The sequence below is a fragment of the Phocoena sinus genome, chromosome 15 (genome assembly GCF_008692025.1).
Source record: "Phocoena sinus isolate mPhoSin1 chromosome 15, mPhoSin1.pri, whole genome shotgun sequence".
NCBI classification, from domain to species: domain Eukaryota; kingdom Metazoa; phylum Chordata; class Mammalia; order Artiodactyla; family Phocoenidae; genus Phocoena; species Phocoena sinus.
This window is the reverse complement of record NC_045777.1, coordinates 30280325-30304780: the sequence shown is the minus strand read 5'-3', so window position 1 is coordinate 30304780 and position 24456 is coordinate 30280325. Positions and strand designations below refer to the sequence as shown.

General features: G+C 54.4%; 1 protein-coding gene and 1 long non-coding RNA gene across 2 annotated transcripts; one reads left to right on the top strand and one right to left on the bottom strand.

Annotated features, from left to right (window-relative positions):
• Nucleotides 1-629: 629 nt before the first annotated feature.
• On the top strand, nucleotides 630-23220 carry SIGLEC1 (sialic acid binding Ig like lectin 1). Its single transcript, XM_032605116.1, has 22 exons — nucleotides 630-730; nucleotides 5274-5349; nucleotides 5633-5992; nucleotides 6260-6556; nucleotides 7860-8126; nucleotides 8435-8689; nucleotides 10176-10475; nucleotides 11140-11397; nucleotides 12436-12771; nucleotides 13046-13300; nucleotides 13514-13816; nucleotides 14853-15113; nucleotides 15272-15583; nucleotides 16413-16667; nucleotides 16971-17240; nucleotides 17328-17579; nucleotides 17895-18197; nucleotides 18833-19093; nucleotides 19871-20173; nucleotides 20434-20536; nucleotides 20888-20960; nucleotides 21614-23220. The coding sequence occupies exons 2-22, from the start codon at nucleotides 5301-5303 to the stop codon at nucleotides 21671-21673; spliced, it is 5133 nt and encodes a 1710-aa protein (XP_032461007.1). The 5' UTR covers nucleotides 630-730; nucleotides 5274-5300; the 3' UTR covers nucleotides 21674-23220.
• Nucleotides 16619-19876, bottom strand: LOC116740017. Its single transcript, XR_004345767.1, has 3 exons — nucleotides 19511-19876; nucleotides 17518-17676; nucleotides 16619-16694 (listed from the first exon to the last, which is right to left on the bottom strand). It is a non-coding gene; the product is annotated as an uncharacterized LOC116740017 (long non-coding RNA).
• Nucleotides 23221-24456: the final 1236 nt, after the last annotated feature.

The following is a 24456-nucleotide window of genomic DNA, read 5'->3' as shown; positions in this document are numbered from 1 at the left end:
TCTTTCCTCCTCTGCTTCAGCGGGAGTGGGGGTGCTACTGAAATTCTGTGGGGGGGTGTGGGGGGAGGGACAGTGGGAAAGGGAAGAGAGATTAGAAGCACTCCTCTAGCCTGAGGTTGGGCCCCTGTGTTCCCCACAACTAGAGCCTGCTTCTTGAAGGGTTGTCCCCAGAGTAGCCAGGTGCAATGAGGGTGCTGGGAAGGTCCCGAAGGGCCTGGAAAATCAGCACCTTTGTCTAGGTGCCCTGTCACGCTCCCCCACCCCAGGCTGGGCTTGTCTCCTTTCCTGTTGTTAGGAGGAACAGTGCGAAGAAAGCTCCCTTCCTCCTCTCTCAGACTCCCTAAAAAGGCCAAGTGGTGCCCAAAGAGAGGGGTATGGCTGTGGCTGGTGAACAGGACCCCTCAGTTCCCACTTTGCTGGATAGGAGGCTCCCACAGGGCCCAAGGTCTCACTTCTGCTTGCTCAAGTCCCAGAGTCCCAGGCCTTGCGGGGGCCTTCCCCTGCCTGGGAGGTCTTTCTGGTCTTGGTGTTCTGCAAGGCCGGCAGCTTCCTCCCTGACCAGCCTTCTGGTTGGGCAGTAGGGCTGAGGCTTTGGGAAAAGAGGAAGCAACGCCGAGGCTGGGTTTCCTCTCCAGGAGAGCCAGCAGCACCTCGAGCTCCTGGCCCTGCCCCCTCCATTCTTCTCTCCTGCAGTTTGCCAGCCTTGCAGCCATCTTCCCCTGTGGAGCAGGTACTCCCATCCCTGGGGCCCGAGGGCGAGCAGAGGCTTGGAGCGGGGCTGGGCTGGGATTTGCTGGGGGACACCTGGGTGTCCAAGCCCAAGACATTAATCAAAGCTGCACTCATAATCCAAACCCCTGCACAACCCCAAACCTTCTCCAACCCACATCCCAATCCCCATCCTAACCGTCACCTTGACTCCTGCCCTGCCCAGCCCCGGTACTTATTCCAACCTTGCCTCACCCTCCATTGCATCCTATCCCCAGCCATTTAGTAACAATCATCTCCATCCAGCCCCGGACCTGACTTGCACGCTCACCCAACACCATCACTCTCAACTCCGTGCCAACCCTAATTCTATTCCAGATCCCAGTCTAACCATTACCTTCACCCCTACCCAACTGCAGCCCGACCTTCACCTTCCCCTCATTTCACTTCATTTGTTACCACTTCATTCATCTGAGGAAGGCCTCCAGCACCGCCCAGCATAGCTTGGGGGAAGGGGCATCCAGGCTAAGAGCATTTACAGTCAGATTAAGGAATGAAATGTGAAACTTCTACTACCCATTTCAAAGCCAATAGACCTCATTTATGGATAATATGGCTTTCCAAGTTAAATGTTTGGCCTATGTTTGGGGCTTTTCACTATTACGAAGATAATGTACTCCCGGAATTGCCCATCTGTACCTGATTTCTGATCTGTGGAGTATAGCACTCCAGCTGGCTGTGTCACCCCATTTCCCTCCTTCTCCAGCCTGAATAGGGAAGTTGGGGAGAAGCTCTGGTACTGGGAAATAGAAACTGAATCCTGCACCCAGGCACAGCTGCCTACAGTAAAACTGCCTCTGCCCTTTCTTCCCCAGGCCAGACTTGGCCTCTAGATCAGAGGTCAGGGACTTGTGGGCCAGCCAGCCCTCCCAGATGTCCTGGGACACTTGCTCTCATATAGACTTTACCCACTCACTTGCTCTCACACAGGCAGCAAACATGGGTGCCCCCCATGTGCCATCCACCCCAACCCAGTGCTGATGCAGTATATACCAGTTCTGGGAGTGGGATTTTAAACTCTGTCTTCAGAGTGCCCAAGACTTGGAGATTGGAGGATGAACCCGGGAACTGTGCCCTCCCAGATGGTCATTGCCTATGGGCTGCAGTGCTCCCTGTCCCCAGTACAGCCACCCCCTCCCCCAGGACCTGCAATCATCCCTCTGCCCCCAGGAGGTGCTGGGTGTGGGTGCCCACCAAGACACCAGCTCAAACCAAGCCCTAGGGGTACCTGCCCCTCAACACCAGGCTTTAAACAAGGACAAGGAGCTCCCTTCCTGGGGTTCTTCTTGCCCTCTCTTTTTTCCAGGAAAGTTCTCTGGGCTGAGGGTGGTCTTTGGGGTGGAACAGGCTGAGCCAATAAGCTGGACTCTGGTGGGACTGACTTCTTGGGTATTGGGACTGGGCTAAGTATAGGTGACATCTACATGATGTGATTTGGGGTGGTTCTAGAAAGGGTCCTCTCAAAAATCCCTGCTCCATTCTGGGGTCAGTATGTCTAAAATCCCACCATTCCTCCTGTAGCTTCAGCACTGCCCCTTCCAGGGCGCCAAATGGGAACATCAGGGGAGCTGGGGACAACATGAACATTGGTGATGCCCCAGCTGTAGAGGAGCTGACCTTGATGCCCAGTGTGGCTCTGGGCCCCAGGGCCACACATGCCCCCAAACATACCCAGTAGGCTGCTGCTCAGTCCAGCATCCAGGCCATAGCATCCAGGTCATGGGCCCCAGCCTGGGCCAGCATGAGCCTCTCCTGTGGCCAAGGACCAAGTGTGGAGGGTATGGATACATCTTCCTGGGAGAGGAGCAAGACTAGGACTGCCCAAAGAACTGAGGATGAGCCTCTGGGCCTCAGCATATGACCAGACCTGTCTGCAGGAGCAGCCTAGCCAGGGACCCAAGTCAACTAAAGGACGGGGCTCTGCCTGTTCTTCCCTCAGTTTTGCCTTTACTGTGCTCCCTCTCTTCACACTTGGCTAGTCATCCTGACAGGCAATTCAGGCCCTATCCAGGCTCTGGGCGTCTGTTCAGCCTCTCCCCAGGTGTGCCCCCTGGCAGCTACCAGAATCAGCTGGGCCCCACCCCTGAGACAGATAGGTTAGGGGCTGGGAGATGTCATGAGTTTCCTGTTCCCACTTCCAGCCTCCCCAGGCCCTTCCCATCAATCTGTAGAGTCAGCATTTAGGACCAGGAAGGATTGCAAAGTTGGCAACATGGGTTTTTTATGTGTATGTTGTAAAATATGCATAACCTAACCATTTTTAAGTGTTTTAACCATTTTTTCAGTGTACATTTCAGTGACATTAAGTACATTCATAATACTGTGTAACCATCCTTACTGCCTATTTCCAGAACTTTTTCATCATCCAAAATAGAGACTCTATACCTATTAAACATTAACTCCCCAGTCCCTCCTCTCTCCAGCCCCTGGTAACCTTTATTCCACTTTCTGTCTCTAAGAGTTTGCCTGTTCTAGGTACCTCATATAAGTAGATGCATACCATATTTGCCCTTTTGTGCCTGGCTTATTTCACTTAGCATAATGTTCTTAAGGTTCGCCCATGTGTGTAATATTTGTCAGAATTTCATTCCTTCCTATGGCTGAATACTATTCTGTTGTATGGATATACCACATTGATCTGTTGATGGACACTTGGGTTGCTTCTACTTTTTGGCTATTATGAATAACTCTGCTATGAACATGTGTGCAAGTGTCTGTTTAAGCCCCTGTTTTCGATTCTTTTGGGTATATAACCAGGGGTGGAGTTGCTGGATCATATGGTAAGCTATGTCTGACTTTTTGAGGAAACACAAAACTGTTTTCCAGAGGGGCTGCACAATTTTACATTTCCACCAACAGTACATGAAGCTTCCAATTTCTCCACAGCCTTGCCAACACTTGTTATTTTCTGGTTTTGTTTGTTTGTTTACAGTGTGAAGTGGTAGCCCATTGTGGTTTTGATTTGCATTTCCCTAATGACTAATGATGCTGAGCATCTTTTCATGGGTTTATTGGCCATTCGTATATCATCTTTGGAGAAATGTCTATACAAGTCTTTAGCTCATTTTTTTGAATTTGGGATGTTTGGTGTGGGGGGGTTGTCCTTGAATTGTAGGAGTTCTTTATATATTCCAGATGTTAATCCCTTATCACCTATATGATTTGCACCTATTTTCTCCCATTCTGTGGGTTGACTTTTCTCTCTCTTGATAGTGCCCTTTGATGCAAAAAAGTTTTTCATTTTGATCAAATTCAATTTATCTATTTTTTCTTTTGTTGCTTGTGCTTTTGGTGTCATACTTAAGAAATCGTTGCCTGTTATTAGGTCATGAAGATTTTCACCCATTTTCTTCTAACAGTTTTATAGTTTCAGTTATATGTGTTTCTGGCATCTCTCCCCTTTGGATTCATATCTGTTGCACCTCTTAGAGCCCCCATCTCCACCAGGGGCACTCTATGGCGGAGGGCCTGCCTTCTTGTGCATGGTATACAGTAGGCATTTAACTCCTGTTTGTAGGATATATGTTGGGCAGGGTCCTTGTGACCCCTGTCACACCTAGACTTGCCCTGCCACCAACTCTAAACCACCAAGGACCACACCCTTCTCTTGCCCACGACTGCCGGGGGGCTCTGCACTGCTGCAGGACACATGTCCTCAGTCCCAGGTCCTGAGAAGTGGGTGCTCACAGCTACCAAGGACAAGGCAAGCACAGAGATGGCTCTGGAGTGGCTAAAGACCCCAAAGGGGAGGTTTCAGCTAGAAGCCACCTTGAAGACTGAATAAGATTTCAGCAGGCTAAGATCATTTGTGGTGAGGCCAGAGCTGGTCAGCTGGAGAGCTCATGGGCAGACAGGATTGGCCCCACAGTGGGAACTGGTTCCAGGGTGGCCCCAGGGGGAGCAGGAAATGGGGGCAGAGCTGGGAGTAGGAAAGGAAGAGCTTTCAGGGTTGTATGGGGAACCACATCTCATGGGCAATGGGGAGCCACAGAAGACTTTTGAGCAGGGGAGTGACTCTTAAAGGCTGCACTTTCGTAAGCGCTCAGTCAAGCCCCATTATGGTCTATAGCTGGTAAGGCTGGTGGTAGGGAGATAAGTTTAAAGTAAGAAACCATCATTTTTGCTGGATGCCTTGGAGCAAGTCACTGGGCCTCTCTGGGCTCCAGTTCCTGGTGACTTGGGTTGCAGGGAGGGGGCAGGGAAGTGGGGGAAAGGAAGAAGCAGCTGTTCATCCTTGAGGGGCCTGGGAAAGCAGAACTTAGGGCGGGGCCAAGAGACAGACAGAGGACTTTCTGGGGCATGCCACCAAGTGAGGGCATTCCTGGGTACAGCCTGAGCTGGGAACACGGGCTCCTGGCTCCCAGTGGCAGCTGCCCTGCCCTCTCACTGGGTTGGCCATCATACTGTGTGAGGAAACAGGGCTGGGCTCCCAGCAGGCTCTGAGATTGAGGTTCCCCAGGAGGCCTCTGTGTGCCCAGCCAGCACAGTGCACACCACCCTCTTAGGCACCAGAACCAACGTGAGAACCTGCTATGGACTTCCCGCTCCAGCTTCTCCTCCTGGCCTCATCCATCCCAGCAGGTAAGCGTTGCTGGCCTTTTTCTTCTTATAGGGCCTGGCTTCAGTGAGTCCAGCCCTCTGTTGGCCTGGGCAGACTGGACTGTGTCTGGTCACAGGTTTAGCTGCTGACGTTGAAGGAGGGCATGGGAAGGCAGTGACAGGGAACTGTGACCCTCTTTGGGGTGCCCAGAGGGGCTGCATTGCTGGGGGCACATGTGGGGCACCTTCTGTGGGGCAGAGCGTGGGGCTCTGCAGTGACCCCAGGCCTGCATCACGCTCCTCCCTGTCCCACCCCCCAACTCAGGCCTGACCTCATGGGGCGTCTCCAGTCCCCAGGCTGTGCAGGGCGTAAGGGGTTCCTGCCTCGTCATCCCCTGCATCTTCAGCTTCCCTGCCAGCGTGGAGGTGCCCCACGGCATCACAACCATCTGGTACTATGACTACTCCGGCAACCGGCAGGTAGTGAGCCATTCTGGGAACCCCCAGCTGGTGGAGGCCCGTTTCCAAGGCCGTGCCCTGCTGGTGGGGCGTGCCGAGCACAAGTCGTGCAGCCTGCTGCTGAGGGACCTGCAGCCCGAGGACTCGGGCTCCTACAACTTCCGCTTTGAGATCAGTGAGGGCAACCGCTGGTCAGATGTCACAGGCACAGTGGTCACCGTGACAGGTGAGGAGCAGGGCCACTGCCTGGAAGGGACTCCCAGACTGCTCCTGGCCCCACTGGCTCACAGACCCAACGCTGGTCCTAAATCCAAATGCAACCTCAATCTTGGCCACAGTTCCAGCCCCAGCCCTGTGCCCCCTGGCATTACCCCCAATGAACCCCTTGCATTCTCCTTCCCCTTGAAGCCTCCCTGCCCAGGCTGGAGTTTCTAGGGCAGGAGGTCTCAGGTGCAGTGAAGGGGAGTCCCTAGCCTCCTGTCTTTTTCCTCAGAGGAGCCCAGCATGCCCACCATTGCCTCACCAGCTGAGCTGCACGAAGGCATGGAGGTGGACTTCAACTGCTCCACTCCCTACGCGTGCCTGCAGGAGCCAGTCAGTCTGCAGTGGCAAGGCCAGGACCCCACCCGCTCCGTCACCTCCAACCTCCAGAAGCTTGAGCCCACGGGCATCAGCCACCTGGAGACCCTCCACATGGCCCTGTCCTGGCAGGACCATGGCCGGACTCTGCGCTGCCAGCTCTCGGTGGCCAACCACAAGACTCAGGACGAGATTCACCTCCAAGTGCAGTGTGAGTGCGCTGGGGGCCACGCCCTGTTTACTGAGCACACGTCTGTGGCTCCCCCGTGGAAACAGCCCCTTCTCCAACCTGTAGAAACAGCCAGGCTGCACTCGGACCAAAGGGTGGGGCAGGTGGAGAGAGACTACTAAGCCCTAAGGGCCACATTGAAAGGCTCTCTTCCACCTCCAGTCCCCGGAGCTGGGCTGGGCAGAGAAGAGGAGACACAAAAAGCCAGAGAATTGGGGGTCGAGCAGCAGGGGCCCTGGGATTTAGCCCAGCCCTGGAGGTTGCCACGGAGGCAGGGGTTTCCCCTTTCCTGCCTAAGGCCACTCATACTCATGACCAGGGTAACACCCAGACATGGCAAAGAGGCAGTGGGAGAAAGTCCGAGTTTTCACTTGGTTATGCAACTTCCCATCACAGTAAAACAGGGCAGCCTGTTCTAGAACGACTGCTGTACACAGGCATCAGGCTGGCCGCTGGCTCCACCATCAACTAGATGAGCAAATTTTGGGCAAGTTACTTGCCTCTCAGAGCCTCTGTTTTCTCATCTGTATAGTGGAGGTAATAGTAAATTCTTTCTATCTCACAGGATTGTTATGAAAATTAAAGGAGTGCTTGGTACCTATTAAGCACTCAAAAATATTAGCTTCTATTATTTTCATATTTACATAGATTAAGCACTTGAAAATATTAGTTTTTTTTTTTTTTTTTTGGCCACACCTCACAGCTTGCTGGATCTCATTTCCCTGACCAGGGATTGAACCTGGGCCACAACAGTGAAAGCCCAGAATCCTAACCACTAGTCGACCAGGGAACTCCTGAAAATATTAGCTTTTATTAGAGGCTTTGGAACAAGATTTAAAGAAGTGCAGTTTCTTTGTATTTGTATTTCTTTGTTGTAACTCAACAAATGAGGTAAACATTCTGAGTGAATTTGACTCTGCCTTTGGCCCCTCCATTAGGTGGTTGGTCCCTTGCCAACAGCTACCACAAGCCACTAAAGCAAGCAGTGTGTCCATGACCCTCAGATAGAAGAGAGGTAATGGACACGTCATGAGGCAGAAAGCCATAGAAGGCAGCGTAGGCTGGACGCTAGGCCAAGCATCACAGCATCAGGCTGTCAGTGGAGAAGGAAGGGATCAGGACTCCTCACAAGGTGGGGGCAGTGCCTGCCCTGGACGGGGGAACTAATGGGACTTATGATTTATCTGGGTGGGCTTCCTTAAGGCAGAGTGTTGAAAGAGGAGAGGAAAAATGCCCCCTGCCTTCCCTGAGCACCATATTCGACACCGCCCATCATGCCTTGCAGATGCCCCCAAGGGTGTGAAGATCCTCCTCAGCCCTTCAGGGCGAAACATCCTTCCAGGTGACCTGGTCACACTCACCTGCCAGGTGAATAACAGCTACCCTCAGGTCAGTTCCGTGCAGTGGGTCAAGGATGGGACGCACCTCAAAGACCAGAGTCGTGTACTACAGCTGCCCCAGGCAGCCTGGGCCGATGCTGGCATCTACACCTGTGAAGCTGGGAATGGCGTGGGCTCTTCGGTCTCACCCCCTGTCAGCCTCCACGTCTTCAGTGAGTCCTGGGTGAGTCTGGGTCTTGACCAGAGGGCAGGGAGGTGTCCAGGCCATGGCAGCTGAGGGAAACCAGGCCAAGGTGCCTCCGGGATGCCGGTAAGGAGTCCCAGCCTTGTGTCAGACAGATGACAAACCTCCCTGGCAGTGAACAGGGCAAAGAGATGCGTGGCCAATCCAGGAGGCTCCTCTGCAGAAGGGGCGTGATGTAGAATGGGCAGAGATTTAGGCTGATTGGCTGCAAACCTGAGGGTTTGGGCCTGGAAGTCAGCTGGGTATCCCCCAGTGTGCCCTATGTTGCCTCCACAGTGGCTGAGGTCCAGGTGAGCCCAGCAGGCTCCATCCTGGAGAACCAGACAGTGACGTTGGCCTGCAACACACCTAAAGAAGCGCCCAGTGAGCTGCGCTACAGGTGGTACAAGAACCACGCCCTGATGGAGGACACTCACAGCCGCATCCTCCAGCTGCGCTCAGCCACCAGGGCTGATACAGGCTTCTACTTCTGTGAGGTGCAGAATGCCCAGGGCAGCGAGCGCTCTGGACCGGTCAGCGTGGTGGTCAGCCGTAAGTGGTGGGGGAGTGGGGCACTGGACCTGGGAGCAGGGCTAAAGAGTAGAGCCCCCTGCAGAAGGGTTGGGGTCGTGGGCCCAGGTGCCCTTGAGCTCACATCTGGTCAAGGCTTTGACAACCCCGGCCTTCAGTTTCCTCCTATTTAAAAAAACTTTGGGGCTTCCCTGGTGGCGCAGTGGTTGAGAGTCCGCCTGCCGATGCAGGGGACACGGGTTCGTGCTCCGATCCAGGAGGATCCCACGTGGCGCGGAGCGGCTGGGCCCGTGAGCCATGGCCGCTGAGCCTGCGCTTCCGGAGCCTCTGCTCTGCAGTGGGAGAGGCCACAACAGTGAGAGGCCCGCGTACCACACACACACAAAAAAAAAACCTTTTTATTTTGAAATAAGTTCAAACTTTAAAAAAGTTGCAAGAAGAAAACAAAGAATTATCATATACCTTTAACCTAGATTCCGCATTTGTTAATATTTTTGGAAAATTGATTTTCTCCCTCTCTCTCTAACTATATATTATATGTGTTTGTATATATATGTGCTCACACATGCACACATATACATGTATGTATGTATATATGCACATATATGTGTGCATGCATGCACACATTTTTCTCTACATATACACTCTCTATCCACATGCATACATACATATGCACTCTATAGGTATACATACATACATATTCTATCATCTATCTATCCATCCATTTATATTCCTGAAGTTGCAGACATAATGCCCCTTTACCCCTTAATTTCTCAGCATGTATTTCCTAGGGTCACTCTCATGCATAATCACAGTACAACGATTGTATGTAGTCAGGAAACTTAATATTAATACAAGGCCATTGTCTAATCTACAATCTATATTTAAATTTTACCAGTTGGTCCAATAATGTCCTTTATGGTAATTACTTTTTTCTGGTCCAGGATTCAATCCAGCATCCTGCATTGCATTCAGTTGTCAAGTCTCTTTATTCTCCTTCATTCTGGTACAGCTCCTCAGCCTTTCCTTGTCTTCCTTGACATTGAGCTCCGACGAGCACAGGCTAGTTGTTCTGTGATGCTCTCAGTTTGTGTTGGTCTGAATGGAGCAGACCGACCCAGTGCACGTGGGCAGGGACACCATGGATGTGATTCTGTGTCTGTCTCCCTGTGTCACATCAAGAGGCACATGGGGTCAGTTTGTCCCATTGCTGGGAGTGTTCACTTTGATTATTTGGGGCAGTGCTGCCCACTGCCAGGTTTCTTTGCCAGTTTTCCCACCTTTAAAGTGGGGTCCCTGGATCCCCACTCTCAGGGTGGCCACAAGGATTGACTGGGATGACAGAGTGATTTGCCCAATCCGGGATAGACACTCAGGAGCTGTTGGGGTCACTGCCCCTTTCCCAGGGCATTATGGGACAAAGTGGGTGCAGGAGTCATAGGCTATAAGGGGAGATCCAGGAATGCCCCTGTTGAGGGTAACAGGTCTGCCCCTCATCTTCACACAGACCCACCCCTCGCCCCGGACCTAACTGCCTTCCTGGAGACACAGGCAGGGCTGGTGGGCATCCTCCAGTGCTCTGTGGTCAGCGAGCCCATGGCTACTCTGGTGTTGTCACATGGGGGCCTCATCCTGGCCTCCACTTCTGGGGAGGGTGACCACAGCCCACGCTTCAGTCTCTCCTCTGCCCCCAACTCCCTGCACCTGGAGATTCGAGACCTGGGGCCAACTGACAGCGGAGAGTACACGTGCTCAGCCACCAACTCTCTTGGGAATGCGTCCTCCACTCTGGACTTCCATGCCAATGGTAAGGTGGCCCCAGTGAGGCTAGTGGAAGGAGTCTGAGGAGAAGGCCTTCTCTGGCACCTTCCTCCTGGGAGCCCAGAGGGGTCAACTGAGGGCCTGAACTAGTTGGCTAGAAAAAAATCACATCAAAGATATGAGGTATACAGTCATCCCAGCCTCAGAGGCTCCTAGAAGTCAAGGCAAAAAGGGAAACATGGCAGATTGAGCTATTCCTTTAGTACCCATTCTGACTCTGAGCTTGGAGAGTTCTTCAACGTGCATTCATTTGTTTTTTATTTATTGAACATTTGGGGCAGACTCCGTGCTAGGAGTCAGATGCAGAAGGCCAAATAGAGAAGCTGGGTCTTGGTGCATGTGCTGCCCTTCCCTCCTTCTGAGGCAGACATAGCTAATTGATCAAGCCAGGTTTTTGATATAAGCCTGGGATCTGGCTCAGAATCCTTCCCAGCCATGCTTTAGCCAGCTAATACCAATAAGAGCTGAACTGGCATTCAAGACCAGACCCTCCTGGATCATCAAGAGATTCACAGAGCTGATGCCACGACGCCCAGAGCTCCCTACAATTGAGTTGGGAGAGGGGAACCCGGGGGCGCTTCCTGTAGTGGGTGGCATGAAGCCACAGGCATGCAGGGGAGCCGAGCCTTCCTCTCTCCCTTTCCTGCTAGCAGTCCGCCTCCTCATCAGCCCGGCAGCAGAGGTGGCAGAAGGGCAAGCAGTGACACTGAGCTGTAGGAGCAGCCTAAGCCCGACACCTGACACACGCTTCTCCTGGTACCGGAATGGGGCCTTCCTTCTCAAGGGGCCCAGCAGCAGCCTTCTGCTCCCCGCTGCCTCCAGCACTGATGCCGGCTCATACCACTGTTGGGCCCAGGATGGCCATAGCACCAGCGGGCCCTCCTCACCTGCTGTCCTCACCGTCCTCTGTGAGTAGCCTTCCCACCAGCCCGTGGCTGCCGTGAGGAGGGTCAGCCCATTGGAGTCCATCAGCCACCCCCACCTCCTCCAGGCTCTCCTGGCCCCATCCTGCCCTGGGGTCTAGATGAGGAAGGCAGTCACGAGCCTGGACATCGCGGACCTCGACACCCAGGACTGAAATTTGGAGACCAAGGCTGGGGAATCTCATTTCCCAGCCCCAGTTCCATTAGGGCTCTGCCTCTAGCCTCAGACCCATCATTGACACCATGTCCAAACTTTGTCCTCCAGAGCTGGGCCCAGGGACACTGTACTCATATATGTGCACACACCCCATAGGCTGTGCCCTCACAGGTGCAGACACGAAGGCAGAGCCTCTCCGCACAGGGACTGCGTCCTGTCAAGGGTGGATGCTTTTGAGGGGCTGACCAATGTTCAGGACATACTTAGCTTCCAGAACACTTTACCTGACATGTGCAGGAGTCATGTCCGGGGACTGTCAGGAAAAGCAGGTGCCTCTGGGGGGTTTTCTAGTGTTCAGGGTGAGAGGACATGGGGACTTTGGCCCCAATCTTCGGAAACTTCTAGGAAAAGGGCATTTTAGGCATTATCTATTCTCACAGGAGCTGGCTTGGAGATCAGAGATAAGAAGCAGGAAGGATCTTGGGGGAAGGGATGGGGTGCAGAGTGGAAGCAGAGAGCAAGACACCCAGGGATTGCTAGGTAGGCACCTGCTCAGGAGCACCTGGAGGTTATGCAAGGTGGCTGCTTGCCCATATGGTACCGCTGTCCAAGCTAGAAAATGGCACTCCTTCTTCTGGGAAGATGCAGTCCAGCGCTAGGGCATAGCTTAGCACAAGGGGCATGGGCTGAGGTCCTCCCACCCTTGTCTGTTTGTCCTTGTGTCGTGCACAGCCTGCACAGCTGTTTGTGGCAGCTCTGGGCACATGCCTCTGCTCGGTGTGTTCTGGGAACCTCGCCAGCCTTTAGCGGACCTGTGGGACCCTGGCAGAGGCTGTGGGAGAGTGCCCATGCTCCTCTCCCTACAGATGCCCCACGCCAGCCCATGTTTACCGCCCGGCTGGACATTGATACTGCAGGAGCTGGGGCTGGACGGCGAGGCCTCCTCTTGTGCCGTGTGGACAGTGACCCCCCCGCCCAGCTGCGGCTGCTCCACAGGGACCGTGTCGTGGCCTCTTCCCTGCCATCCGGGGGCAGCTGTAGCACCTGTGGGGGCTGTTCCCAACGCACAAAAGTCACCAGGGCCCCCAACCTGCTGCGTGTAGAGATCCAAGACCCGGTGCTGGAAGACGAAGGCATGTACCTGTGTGAGGCCAGCAGTCTCCTGGGCAATGCCTCTGCCTCGGCGACCTTCAATGCCCAGGGTGAGGCGGGTCAGGGAAAGAGTCGCTCAGGGTCAGGGGCTGGTACTCGGGACCCCACTCCTTTGCAACCCCCAGCTCTAAGGTGGGTCTATTGGGAGAAACCACCTTTGGTCAGCAGTGGGAGCTTGCTTTCCTCCCCATGCCCCATGGGCACCCCAGAGGGCCTCCTTCCCACCCCGTCCAGGCAGGGAGGCTGGACCACTGGCCCCGGGGTCTGGGGGGAAGACATCAAGGTGAGGCCTGTCTCAGTAGGCCTGTGCTGCCTGTTCTCCAGCCACTGTCCTGGTCATCACACCATCGCACACGCTGCAGGAGGGCACTGGAGCCAATCTGACTTGCAGGGTGGACCGGGAAGCCGGTGGCCCTGCCAACTACTCCTGGTTCCGGGATGGGGCACTGTGGGCCCAGGGCCCCCTGGAGACGCTGACGCTGCTGCCTGTGACCAGAAGGGATGCTGCCCTGTATGCCTGCCGCATCCTCACCGAGGCTGGTGCCCAGCTCTCCACCCCTGTGGTCCTGAGTGTGCTCTGTGGGTGATGGGCAAGGGCAGGTCTGGGCCCTTGGAGGGTGGAAGGGGTGGTCTGGGGGAAACAGGGCTAAGGTTGGGTTTGGGGAGGCAAGAACTTGGCTCGGGTGTGGGCAAGTGCAGGACTGAACTGCGTGTGTGTGTGTAACGGAGTGTGGCAGGTAAAAGGTGATGAGCTGTGCTGGGGGTGGCCTGAGCTCCCCACTGTCCCTGCAGATCCCCCAGATCCTCCAAAGCTGTCAGCTCTCCTGGATGTGGACCAGGGCCACACGGCTGTGTTCGTCTGTACTGTGGACAGTCGCCCTCTTGCCCAGCTGTCTCTGTTCCATGGGGAGCACCTCCTGGCCACCAGCTCGGGGCCCCGGCTCTCATCCCGTGGCCACCTCCAGGCCAAAGCCACAGCCAACTCCCTGCAGCTAGAGGTCCAAGACTTGAGCCTGGCGGACTCTGGCAGCTACCGCTGCGAGGCCACCAATGTCTTGGGATCAGCCAACACTTCCCTCTTCTTCCAGGTCCGAGGTGAGTGTCAGTCCTCTGAAGCTGTGGTGGACCCAAGTGCCCTGGGGGCCACTCTGCATATTTATGTATAGATGTATAATATATAATATACAAATGTGAGTATATATACATATATATACACACGCATATGAATATATTCATAGTCTTCATTTATCTATCTATCTATATTCTTCTGTAATAATCCTCCCTAAGTGAATAAACCAGAAAAAAGGAAAGTTAATATCAATAATGCTGCAAAGGCCAAAGAAAAACACATTTTTTTCTCCCACAATGACAAACATCAGTTTTTGAACATTTTCCTTGGGCCTTGATTCTGTAGAGAAATCGAAGGGGCTTGCTCATGGTCACGTGACTGGTCCCTGGCACAGTCTGGGCTCTCAATCACCACTCCGGCTGTCCCTCCTTTTTACTCCCTCAACCCTGGTCTCCTCCTGCCTCAGACCCAGGGGGCACTAGGGACAGCCCTTTGCCCGGTCCCCAGTTCCCGGGCTCTCATGACTTAGAGGTTGGGTGCAGAGTTGGCTGGAGAGAGCTGAAAAGAACTCAAGATTACACAGCTGCTAACTTCCCCTTTCAAGTACTTGGTCACCCATGCTGAGGCCAGCTCATGATAAGGACAATGGCACTTGGCATGACCTAAATCCCCACCATTTCAGTGCTTTATGGGGTCAAACCAACATTTGTCAAGAGCTAACATGTGCAGGTGCTGTGCCTGGCACTGGGGTTACAGGTCACACAAGCTGAGGGGCCAGGTGAGGCTCACCCTCTGGTAGGTGAAATACGATTGACAAAGCAAAACCATAACTCAAGGTTGTGGGCAGTGAATGCTAGCTCAGAACCAGGGCACGGGAGTCAGGTGCAGGAGAGGAAGAGGCATGGAACTGCAGTGGGGCCCTCAGTAGTGGTCTGGTGGGGGAGCTGTGGCTCCGGGACACGGGCTTGGGGTCTTGCAGTCCTCATGTGGACACACATGTAGTCCCAGAATGTGGGACAGTATGGCGGAGGGCCCTCACCTGCTCTTGGTTTCTCCCTGCAGGAGCCTGGGTCCGGGTGTCACCATCGCCTGAGCTCCGAGAGGGTCAGGCTGTGGTCCTGAGCTGCCAGGTACCCACAGGGGTCCTGGAGGGGACCTCATACCGCTGGTATCGGGATGGCCAACCCCTCCAGGAGTTCACCTCGGCCACAGTCCATTTTGCAGCCATAACTTTGAGCCAAGCTGGGGCCTACCATTGCCAAGCCCAGGCTCCAGGCTCAGCCACCACGAACTTGGCTGTCCCCGTCAGCCTCCACGTGTCCTGTAAGCACTTTTATCTTGTTTGTGTTTCCTGGGGGATGAGGGAGCCAAGGGCATGACTGGGGAAGGAGATGCCGAGCCCCTGGTCCTGGGCTCTGCCTCCGAGAGTCCTAGATGAGGGACCACCTGGTTGGGCCCTGACCACTGCCTGCTTTGTGTAGATGCCCCTCGCCAGGCCACACTCATCTCCCTGATGGACACAGGCCCTGGGCGACTGGGCCTCCTCCTGTGCCGTGTGAACAGCGACCCTCCAGCCCAGCTACGACTGCTCCACGGGGACCTCCTTGTGGCCTCTACCCTACAAGGTGTGGGGGAGCTTGCAGGCAGCTCTCCCCGGCTACAGGTGGCTGTGGCCCCCAACACGCTGCGTCTGGAGATCCACAATGCAGTGCTGGAGGATGAGGGCGTTTACACCTGCGAGGCCACCAACGCCCTGGGCCAGGCCTCGGCCTCAGCCACCTTTGATGCCCAGGGTCAGTGTAGGGGTGTGAGTGTGTGTGTGGGTGGCTCCTTTAAGAGAAGAGGAGGTTGGAGAGGGTTCTGGAAGCCTGGGGCACAGGCAGGAGGGTTGAACATAGGACAGTCTGCATTCCCACCCTCCTTAAGGGCAGCAGTCTCCAGACCTGGTTTTCATGGAAAACCTTTTTTATTTTTATTTATTTATTTAAAAATTTTTATTATTTATTTATTTTTGGCTGCGTTGGGTCTTCGTTGACTGCGCACGGGCTTTCTCTTGTTGCGGCGAGCAGGGGCTACTATTTGTTTCATTGCAGGGCGCAGGCTTCTCATTGCGGTGGCTTCTCTTGTTGCAGAGCACAGGCTCTAGGTGAATGGGCTTCAGTAGTTGTCGCGCACGGGCTCAACAGTTGTGGTTCACGGGCTTAGTTGCTCCGCGGCATGTGGGATCTTCTCGGACCAGGGCTCCAAACTGTGTTCCCTGCTTCGGGAGGCAGATTCTTAACCACTGCACCACCAGGGAACTCCCTGAAAACCTTTCTTAAAAACAGAATTTTACATGAATGCCCAGTGGATAAAACTAATCAGAAAGGGGGCACTCAAGGAGAAACCACAGCAGGGCAGGTGAAGCCTGTAGGGGTGAGGGCGCTGCAGGGAGAACTCTGCTTGGGACCACCTGACAGATGATGAGCCATTTCCTAAGCTCCATATCTGAGCCCCACTTACAGGTGGGTCACCTGTGCCTCCCAGAGGCCGAGGAGCTTCCCACCCTCGTGGAGACAGGTGGCTTGCTTTACACAGCCTTCGGTATTCCCTGGTGTCCCCATGCCCTCCTTCTCTCCCCAGCTGTGAGTGTGCAGGTGTGGCCCAAAGCCACCGTACAGGAGGGGCAGCTGGTGAACCTGACCTGCCTTGTATGGGCTACCCACATGGCCCAGCTCACCTATACATGGTACCAAGATGGGCAGCAGCGCCCAGGTGCTGTCCACTCCATCCCCCTGCCCAACGTCACGGTCATGGATGCTGCCTCCTACCGCTGTGGCGTGTTGACCCCTGGCCAGGCACTCCACCTCTCCAGACCCGTCACCCTGGATGTCCTCTGTGAGTGTGGCTGGATGCAGGGTGGAGCTGGGAGGAATGACAACAGCTTGCAGGGATCAGGGCATGGCCAGAGCCTCACAGGCATCCACCCCAGGAACTCAGTACCGAGCTGGCTGATGGAGTATTGGACAAGGAGCATTAGAGTTTGGGACCACTGGGGCAGAGAAGCAGTGCCCCAGATAGGGCAAGTGGAGGCCCTTGGGGGTGGGGAGCCAAGGTCCTCTTGGTTAGAATGCCACCTGAAAACTGGCCTCCTCACCACTGTGGTCCCTGAACTCGTTCTATGCCTTCGTGCCTCCGTAGATGCACCCCGCGGCATGCGCCTGACCTATCTCCTGGAGAGCCGCGGCGGGCAGCTGGCCCTGGTGCTGTGCACAGTGGACAGCCGTCCACCTGCCCAGCTAGCCCTCAGCCACGCTGGCCGTCTCCTGGTGTCCTCGACCACAGCCTCTGTCCCCAACACCCTGAGGCTGGAGCTGTGGGAGCCCAGGCCCAGTGACGAGGGTCTCTACAGCTGCTCGGCCCGCAGTCCTCTGGGTCAGGCCAACATGTCCCTGGAGCTGCGGCTAGAGGGTGAGGCAGGGCCCTAGCCAGGCCCACAAGGGGTGGGATCAGTTATGGTGTCTGGCCAGCCCAGCTGACCATGTCTTCTTGGTACAGGTGTGCAGGTGACCCTGGCTCCGTCAGCCACTGTGCCCGAGGGAGCCCCTGTCACAGTGACTTGTGAAGACCCTGCTGCCCGCCCACCCACCCACTATGCCTGGTACCACAACAGTCGTTGGCTGCAGGAGGGGTCAGCTGCCTCGCTCTCATTCCCGATGGCTACACGGGCTCACGCGGGCGCCTATACCTGCCAGGTCCAGGATGCCCAGGGCACACGCAGCTCCCAGCCCACAGCGCTGCATGTCCTCTGTGAGCGAGTGTCCTTGGCTGGGGGTACCCAGGGTGGATGGAGGGTGCTTCTGGGCCCTGGTGTGGGTGGGCATAGGACTGCAGGGAACCTGGGACACTTGGGGAAAGAAAGACATAGGTGATGAGGGAAGATTCCTTAAGGTCCTGTGAACCCTGTCTGGAGGAATCTGCCCACAGGACTCCTGAGAAGCTGTCACTTCCCAGAAGTGACCATTTTCCCAGAGGTTTCAGCCTCACCAATGCCAGGCAGGTGGACAATGGATAGCACAGGGTTTCCAAGCAAAGCCCTCAACTCTGCCCTGCCCCACAATGCAGATGCCCCTCGGGACGCTATCCTGTCCTCCTTCTGGGACTCAAGGGCCAGCCCCATGGCCGTGGTACAGTGCACTGTGGACAGCGAGCCACCTGCCGAGCTGGCCCTGTCCCGCGATGGCAAGGTGCTGGCCACCAGCCACGGGGTCCACGTCTTAGCAGTGGGGACGGGCCACGTCCAGGTGGCCCGCAACGCCCTGCGGCTGCAGGTGCAAGATGTGCCCTCAGGTGACAAGGACACCTACGTCTGCACGGCCCGCAACTTGTTGGGCTCAATCAGCACCATGGGGCAGCTGCAGGCAGAAGGTGAGCAGGCCAGGGCGCAGGAGGGGCGCCAGTGCTGTGGGGTCTGAGTCCATGTGAGGGGTGGGGCTCCCACAAAAGGGGGCTGGCTGGCCTGACCTGGTGGGGAGGAACAGCTCCCCCTGGAGGGGGTTGCCCAGCCTGAGGGGAGAAACAGCCTGGCCCTTGGAGAGCTCCCTACGGAGCGGGCGGGGCGTGGAGGTATGGCAATGTCCAAGGGGAGCTTGGGAGCAGGGGAGACATAACCTTGCCCTCACAGGGCCCAGACTGCGGGTGGGAGCACTGACCTGCCCTGGGGAAACCAGGGATGGGAAGACGGACATAACCCTACCCTCAGGGAGCTCAGTTTGAGGGACAAGGTGCAGCCCCACCTTGGGGAGTCCAACCTGAGGGCAAGACACAGCCTCATCCATCGAAAAGCTTGAATTGATGAGAGAGAGAGGCAGAGCTTTGCCCCGGAATTTCCCGGGGCAAGGAGGAGAGATATCCCTGTTCTCAATCTGATGGGGGAGACACAGTCCCACTTTTGGGGATCCAGATCCCAAGTCAGATCAGGCTTTCCCATCATGCATAGAGGCCAACCCAGAGACTCCGGCTCCTACAGGCCTACAGATTCCTAACCACCTCTGGTCCTGCAGGTGTGCGTGTGGTGGCTGAGCCAGGGCTGGATGTGCCTGAGGGCACAGCGCTGAACCTGAGTTGTCACCTCCCTGGCAGCCCTGGGCCCATGGGGAACTCTACCTTTGCTTGGTTCTGGAATGGCCGGCAACTACACACAGAGCCTGTGCCCACCCTCGCCTTCACTCATGTGGCCCTCGCCCAAGCTGGGATGTACCACTGCCGGGCTGAGCTCCCCACTGGGGCCACCACCTCTGCTCCAGTCATGCTCCGGGTGCTCTGTGAGTGTGACATCCTCCCCCTGCCCCAGTCTCTCCACATCTCACACGCCCACTTCAGGTCTTCCTCCTCTTCTGTCTGCAAAGAGCAAGGACTTCACAGGAATGGAGTCCTGGGTCAGAGGATTCCCAGTGACTGATGTGTGATCTTGTGCAACCCTGCCTTGGCTTCCTTATCTGTAAAATGTCAGTCCCCTCACCTTGTGAGGAGTACACAAGATAGTACACAGTAGGCCCTCATCGACATTGGCCCCCTGCTTTATTCTTCACCAGGGACCCATACCGTATCAGTAAGCTATTGCTGTGTAATAAGCCACCCCAAAACCTAGTGCTTAAAACGACAGCCATTTTTCATTTGCTCACAATTCTGTGGGTCAGAAATTTGGGCTGGGCTCAGCTGTGCAGTTCTGCTAGTCTTACCTCATGTGGCTGCAGTTGCCCAGTGGCTGAACAGAGGCTAGATGGTCTAGGATGGCTTCACCCTCATGGCTGGCAATTGGGGCTGGCTATAGGCTGGGCCACATGTATCCAGCAGGTTGGCCTGGGCTTCCCACATGGTTGTTTTCCAAGGACAGCAGAAGATGCAAGGCCCCTTGAGGTCTAGCCCTGAAGTCACACAATGTTATTTCTTCTGCCTTCAAAGTGAGTCACAGATTTAAGGAGTGAGGAAACAGGCTCTCCCTCTTAGTGGGTGGAGCAGCAGTCATCTTGCATGGGGTACAGGGAGGGGAGGAATTTGTGGTTGTTTCTGCAATCACCACACTCCCTGTCTTCCCACAGACCCTCCCAAGACACCCACCATGACGGTTTTTGTGGAGCCCGAGGGTGGCGTCCAGGGCATTCTGGACTGCCGAGTGGACAGCGAGCCCCTAGCCAGCCTGACCATCCACCTTGGCAGTCGGCTGGTGGCCTCCAGCCAGCCTCAGGTTGCTCCTGCCAAGCCACACATCCACGTCTCAGCCACCCCCAATGCCTTGAGGGTGGATATCGAGGAGCTGAGGCCCGGTGACCAGGGGGAATATGTGTGCTCTGCCTCCAATGCCCTGGGCTCTGCCTCTGCTGCCACCTACTTTGGAACCAGAGGTGAGGGGGGCTCTATCTCTCAGGCCACTCTGCGCAGAGGCCCAGTTCTCAGGTCCAAAGGCTTCCTTCTGAGGTCTTTCCTGAATCACTTCTGCTGCAATCAGCTTGTCTAGTCTAGACTGATTTCTTGAAGCTCCTTTGCATGGGGACGCTTCTGAGAGAAAGTGAAACTTAGGTTTCATCTTGGGGGAGTCACCTTAGGAGGGAGCATTGGAGGCCTGGAGCCACAGCCACCCCTAAACCCCACCCCTGTGTTCCAGCCCTGCATCGCCTGCATCTGTTCCAGCAGCTACTCTGGGTCCTGGGGCTGCTGGCAGGCCTCTTCTTCCTACTGTTGGGCCTGGGGGCCTGCTACGCCTGGAGGTGGGTCTGGAGCTAGAAGGTGGACAGAGTTACCTCATCCTTCCCCCATGTTCCTCCCACCAAATTCACAAGCTCCATACTTCCTAGCCTGTCCCTCTCTTTGCTCCAAATTTGGAAAGCCCTTCTAGAATCGTCTCTAAATCTATCTTTCTGTAGTTTTCTTCTTTTCTTATCTCTGCCCTCTCACTGCTGAAGAAAGGGCTGGGGAGGAAGAAAGTAGCCTGCTCTCCACAAATCTCCCCAGCGCTCTGTGTAGTGAGCAGTCTGGGGTGAAGCTTACAGGGTGGGGGAAGGGAATGGGGGCAGGCGGGGGACGGGAGAGGCTTTCTGAGTCCACTTTTACCCTTGCAGAAGGAGGCATTTTCATAAGCTGAGAGTGGGTGAAAATTCAATGGAGATGGCTTCTCAGAAGGAAACCACACAGGTATTCGTTCACCATGTGGGCACATGCAGACACAATGCTCGGCTAACCCGCACTGCGGGGCTGGCACCGAGAGATTACTCTCATTTACAGGATGGTGTCTGGGGCTAGGCAGAGACTAGGGAAAGAGCATAGTGACCCAGCGCCCCCTGAGAAGACAGGGGGAGCCATATTCTGACTGGGGCAGAGCAGTCACGTGCTTGCTGCGTGGCTGCCTGAATGACTGGAGCAGACATTCTGAACTGACCAGCGTCACCTCTACTTCCAGGACACATCTTGTAACACGGGACCCCACCTGGGTTTTAGGGTCTCTCTTCCCCACTCCTGATTCTGCCCATCACCTGGGCAGGAGTGAAAGTCTGTTTCTCCTCCCCTGTGATGTGTCCCCTTCTTCAGATAATCCATTTGGTGGGCCAGGGCTCCCAGCCACATTTCCAGTCATGCACACTCTCACCAATCCCCTTGGGACCCCTACCCAAGGCTGGGGACCTGGGGGGCTGCCCTCCAGAGTTAGAGGTCAAGTGATGACTACTCCCAGAGTCCTCCAGTGACCAGAGTTTTCTCTGTGGGAAGCTCATTGATCCTGGTGCAGCCACATTTGTGACCTCGTCCTGTGCTCTGCCCCTGAGCTGACCTGTAGCATTTCCTGCTTTCAGGGGGAGGAGGTTACCGGAATCTGTGATGACTCGGGCGTTGGGTCCTGCCTGCCTCCATGAAAACAGCTCTGTGGCACCTGACTTTCTATGACCTGGCTCCAAACCCCAAGAAAAATGGGTGGTGAGAAGTGGAGGTGAACATCAATCTACCAGCAAAGGTGTTGACCCTGGGGGACTCTGAAGAGAAATGAATTGACCATGTCCATGTCTCTTTCTCTTTTCTCTGGATCTCATCTCTCCATTGATATTCCAGTGCATTGCCTCTTCATATCTTTCTCCTCCAAGCTTACCCTGGACATTTGAGATGGATTAGAATAGAAGAAAAGCTTTCTACATCATCACAGGCTGGTCAAGGCACTCTGTACTAGCTAGAATATAAGCTAGGCTATTCTAACAAGACCAAATACAGTAACTTCAACGTGAGAGAATTCGATTTTTCTCTCCCATACTAGTCTGGGAATGTTATGGTGGTTTACGATGTTGGAGCTCTGGATCCTTCTATTTTGTTTTTCTCCATCCCTAAAATGTTGCCTTTGATTGTGAAGTTCACAGTGATGCCATTGCATTCACACTTCCTCCAGCAAGAAGAGGGACGAGTGGAAGTTAAAGGCATGCCCATTCCCATCGTGGCTACAACCCATTAGTTGCACAGATAATTTCCACTTACTTCCCATTGGCTGGAAATTAGTCATATGGCCATGCCAAGCTGCAAGGGATTCTGGGAAATGTAGTTTTAAATTATATATTCAAAGGACTCCCAACTATCGACTCATCCCTGAGACTTTGACATTGATGGGAATGCTGCCAGCAGGCCACGTTCTGTCTCACTGCCCATCTACTGAAGGCCAGGGTGCGTCTTTGTCTATTCTGGTCATGGGCTTCCTGGAGGAGGTAGTCTCTCTCACACAATAAGACTGAGGAAATCAAGAAGGTTTCGTGGTCCTTAGGGAGAGGGAATCCCAGGCACTTGGGTTGCCTGAACAGGCATCTTGTGCCAGATCTGGCTTCTGGAAGAAGAGATGCCCCCATTCCCACTCCCCCAGCCCCAGAGAATGGGGAGCAGAAATGGTATCAGCATCCTTGTTTCTGCTCCAAGTGCATTCCTGTCCATGATCAAGTGAGCTCATGTCCTCTTCCTGGAAGCTTGTGCACCAGGGGCTGTTAAGACAAACAAGGGTCACTAAGAAAGAATAACATGCCCCTAGGGAAGTCAGTGCCTGAAGGGAAGCAGTTCTCAAGTGGGCTAGTGACTCCCCTGGTATCCTGGTGGCAGATGGTGGGAGGAGCAAAGAGCCCACCACTCTGGGATTTGAGTTGAGAAATGTGAAGAGAAGTGGGGAGTTGGCATAGGAGCTAACAGGTTGGGAAAAAATTGGAGGCCAGGTGAGATTTATGTAGCCGTGGCTGGACCCTTCCAGTCCCAGGTCCTATACTTATTAGTGCCTGATTGCCAGGCTCTTCCTGAGAGTCTATCAGGCATGTCCTCCCAGTAAACATCCATCCTGTGACATAACTGGAATGAGTCTCTTTCTTGCAAGCCAAACTGTTGGACTGGAACACAGAGGATTCGAATGTGAGTAGGGTTTATTCTGGGACACCATCTGCTGGAGGTGGCAGTGGGTGCAAATTATATGAGCTTTACCACAAACTACTTTATGCTCAAGCAATTCGTGCCCCTTCCTTCTCTGTGAGGCTCTGGGCACTGCTCACCTCTGCTGCACACATGACCAGCACTGTGCTTGGCATGCAGTAGGTAAGCATTTAATAAGCACTGGTTTCTCTACATTGCTGTCAAGTGGGAGGGTGGAAACTGTGGACTAAAACCAGAGGTGGGACAAGGAGAGAGCAAACTAGATGCAGCCGGATGTTTTGAAACTGTCTAAGGAAGAGAGGGTGATGGGAGGACCACGGGTAGTCACAGAAGGGATGGCTACTGGAGGATTTGGGAACATTTGACTTGGAGTCTTCATCTGCTTCTGTGCACCTCCAAGGGGACGTAGGTCCACCTGGGATTGGAGGGTCCTCAGAGGGGTTAGTTTTGTCCACCCCTAGTGGTCTGAGGCTCCTCAAGGCTTTTAAATAAACTTTTAATTCAAGGGTAGCACACATACAGGAAAGTGCACACATTTTAAGTGTACAGTTCAATGACTTTTCACAAAGTGAATATACCCATGTAACCAGCACCCAGATCAAGACACAGACCATTACCAGCCCCCAGAGTCTCCCTTGTGCCCCTCTCTCCAGTCGCAAGCCCCCAAAGGTAACTAGTATCCTGACTTCTAACACCATAAGTTTGATGTGTCTGTTTTTGAACTTTATGTGGGAACCATGCAGAATGCATGACAACTTTGGAAAACTGTTTGACATTATCTATTAAAGCTAAAATACCCCTGTCCTATGACCCTGAAATTCTACCCCTGGGTATTTGTTCAAAAGGAGTAAGGGCTTATATCTGCTGTGAGGCTTGTACCAGAATGTTTATAGTCACCCTTTTCCGGGTCACTCTTCAGAATGAGTCCTGTTTACAGATGGTGGGTGCTGCCCATTACACAAACACTTTGAAGGCTTAACTCTCACTGGCTTTCTTCCCAGGACACTTCCAGATGCCCCTCTGGAGAGTGACACTAACACACCATCTGATAAATCATCTTTCCCACCGTGTCATTGGTCACGAACACCAAGCTAATGAGTGGCACTTCTAGGACCCTTCTTCTTCAACTTTGGTCCAATGACCCCAGCCCCTCCTCTGCAACCTTCGAATGTAAACAAACAGTTGCTCTGAGATTTTAGCAGAAAATTCCTCTTACATGCTTGGACACAGCTTATCTGAGTTTGGGAGGCAT

What these genes read in the sequence shown, in the direction of transcription:
- SIGLEC1 (XM_032605116.1), top strand. Translation starts at nt 5,301, where the DNA reads ATGGACTTCCCGCTCCAGCTTCTCCTCCTGGCCTCATCCATCCCAGCA. An exon ending in TGTCAGCCTCCACGTCTTCA is followed by an intron (nt 8,127 to 8,434) that starts GTGAGTCCTGGG and finishes TTGCCTCCACAG; the next exon opens with TGGCTGAGGTCCAGGTGAGC. An exon ending in CGTCAGCCTCCACGTGTCCT is followed by an intron (nt 15,114 to 15,271) that starts GTAAGCACTTTT and finishes TGCTTTGTGTAG; the next exon opens with ATGCCCCTCGCCAGGCCACA.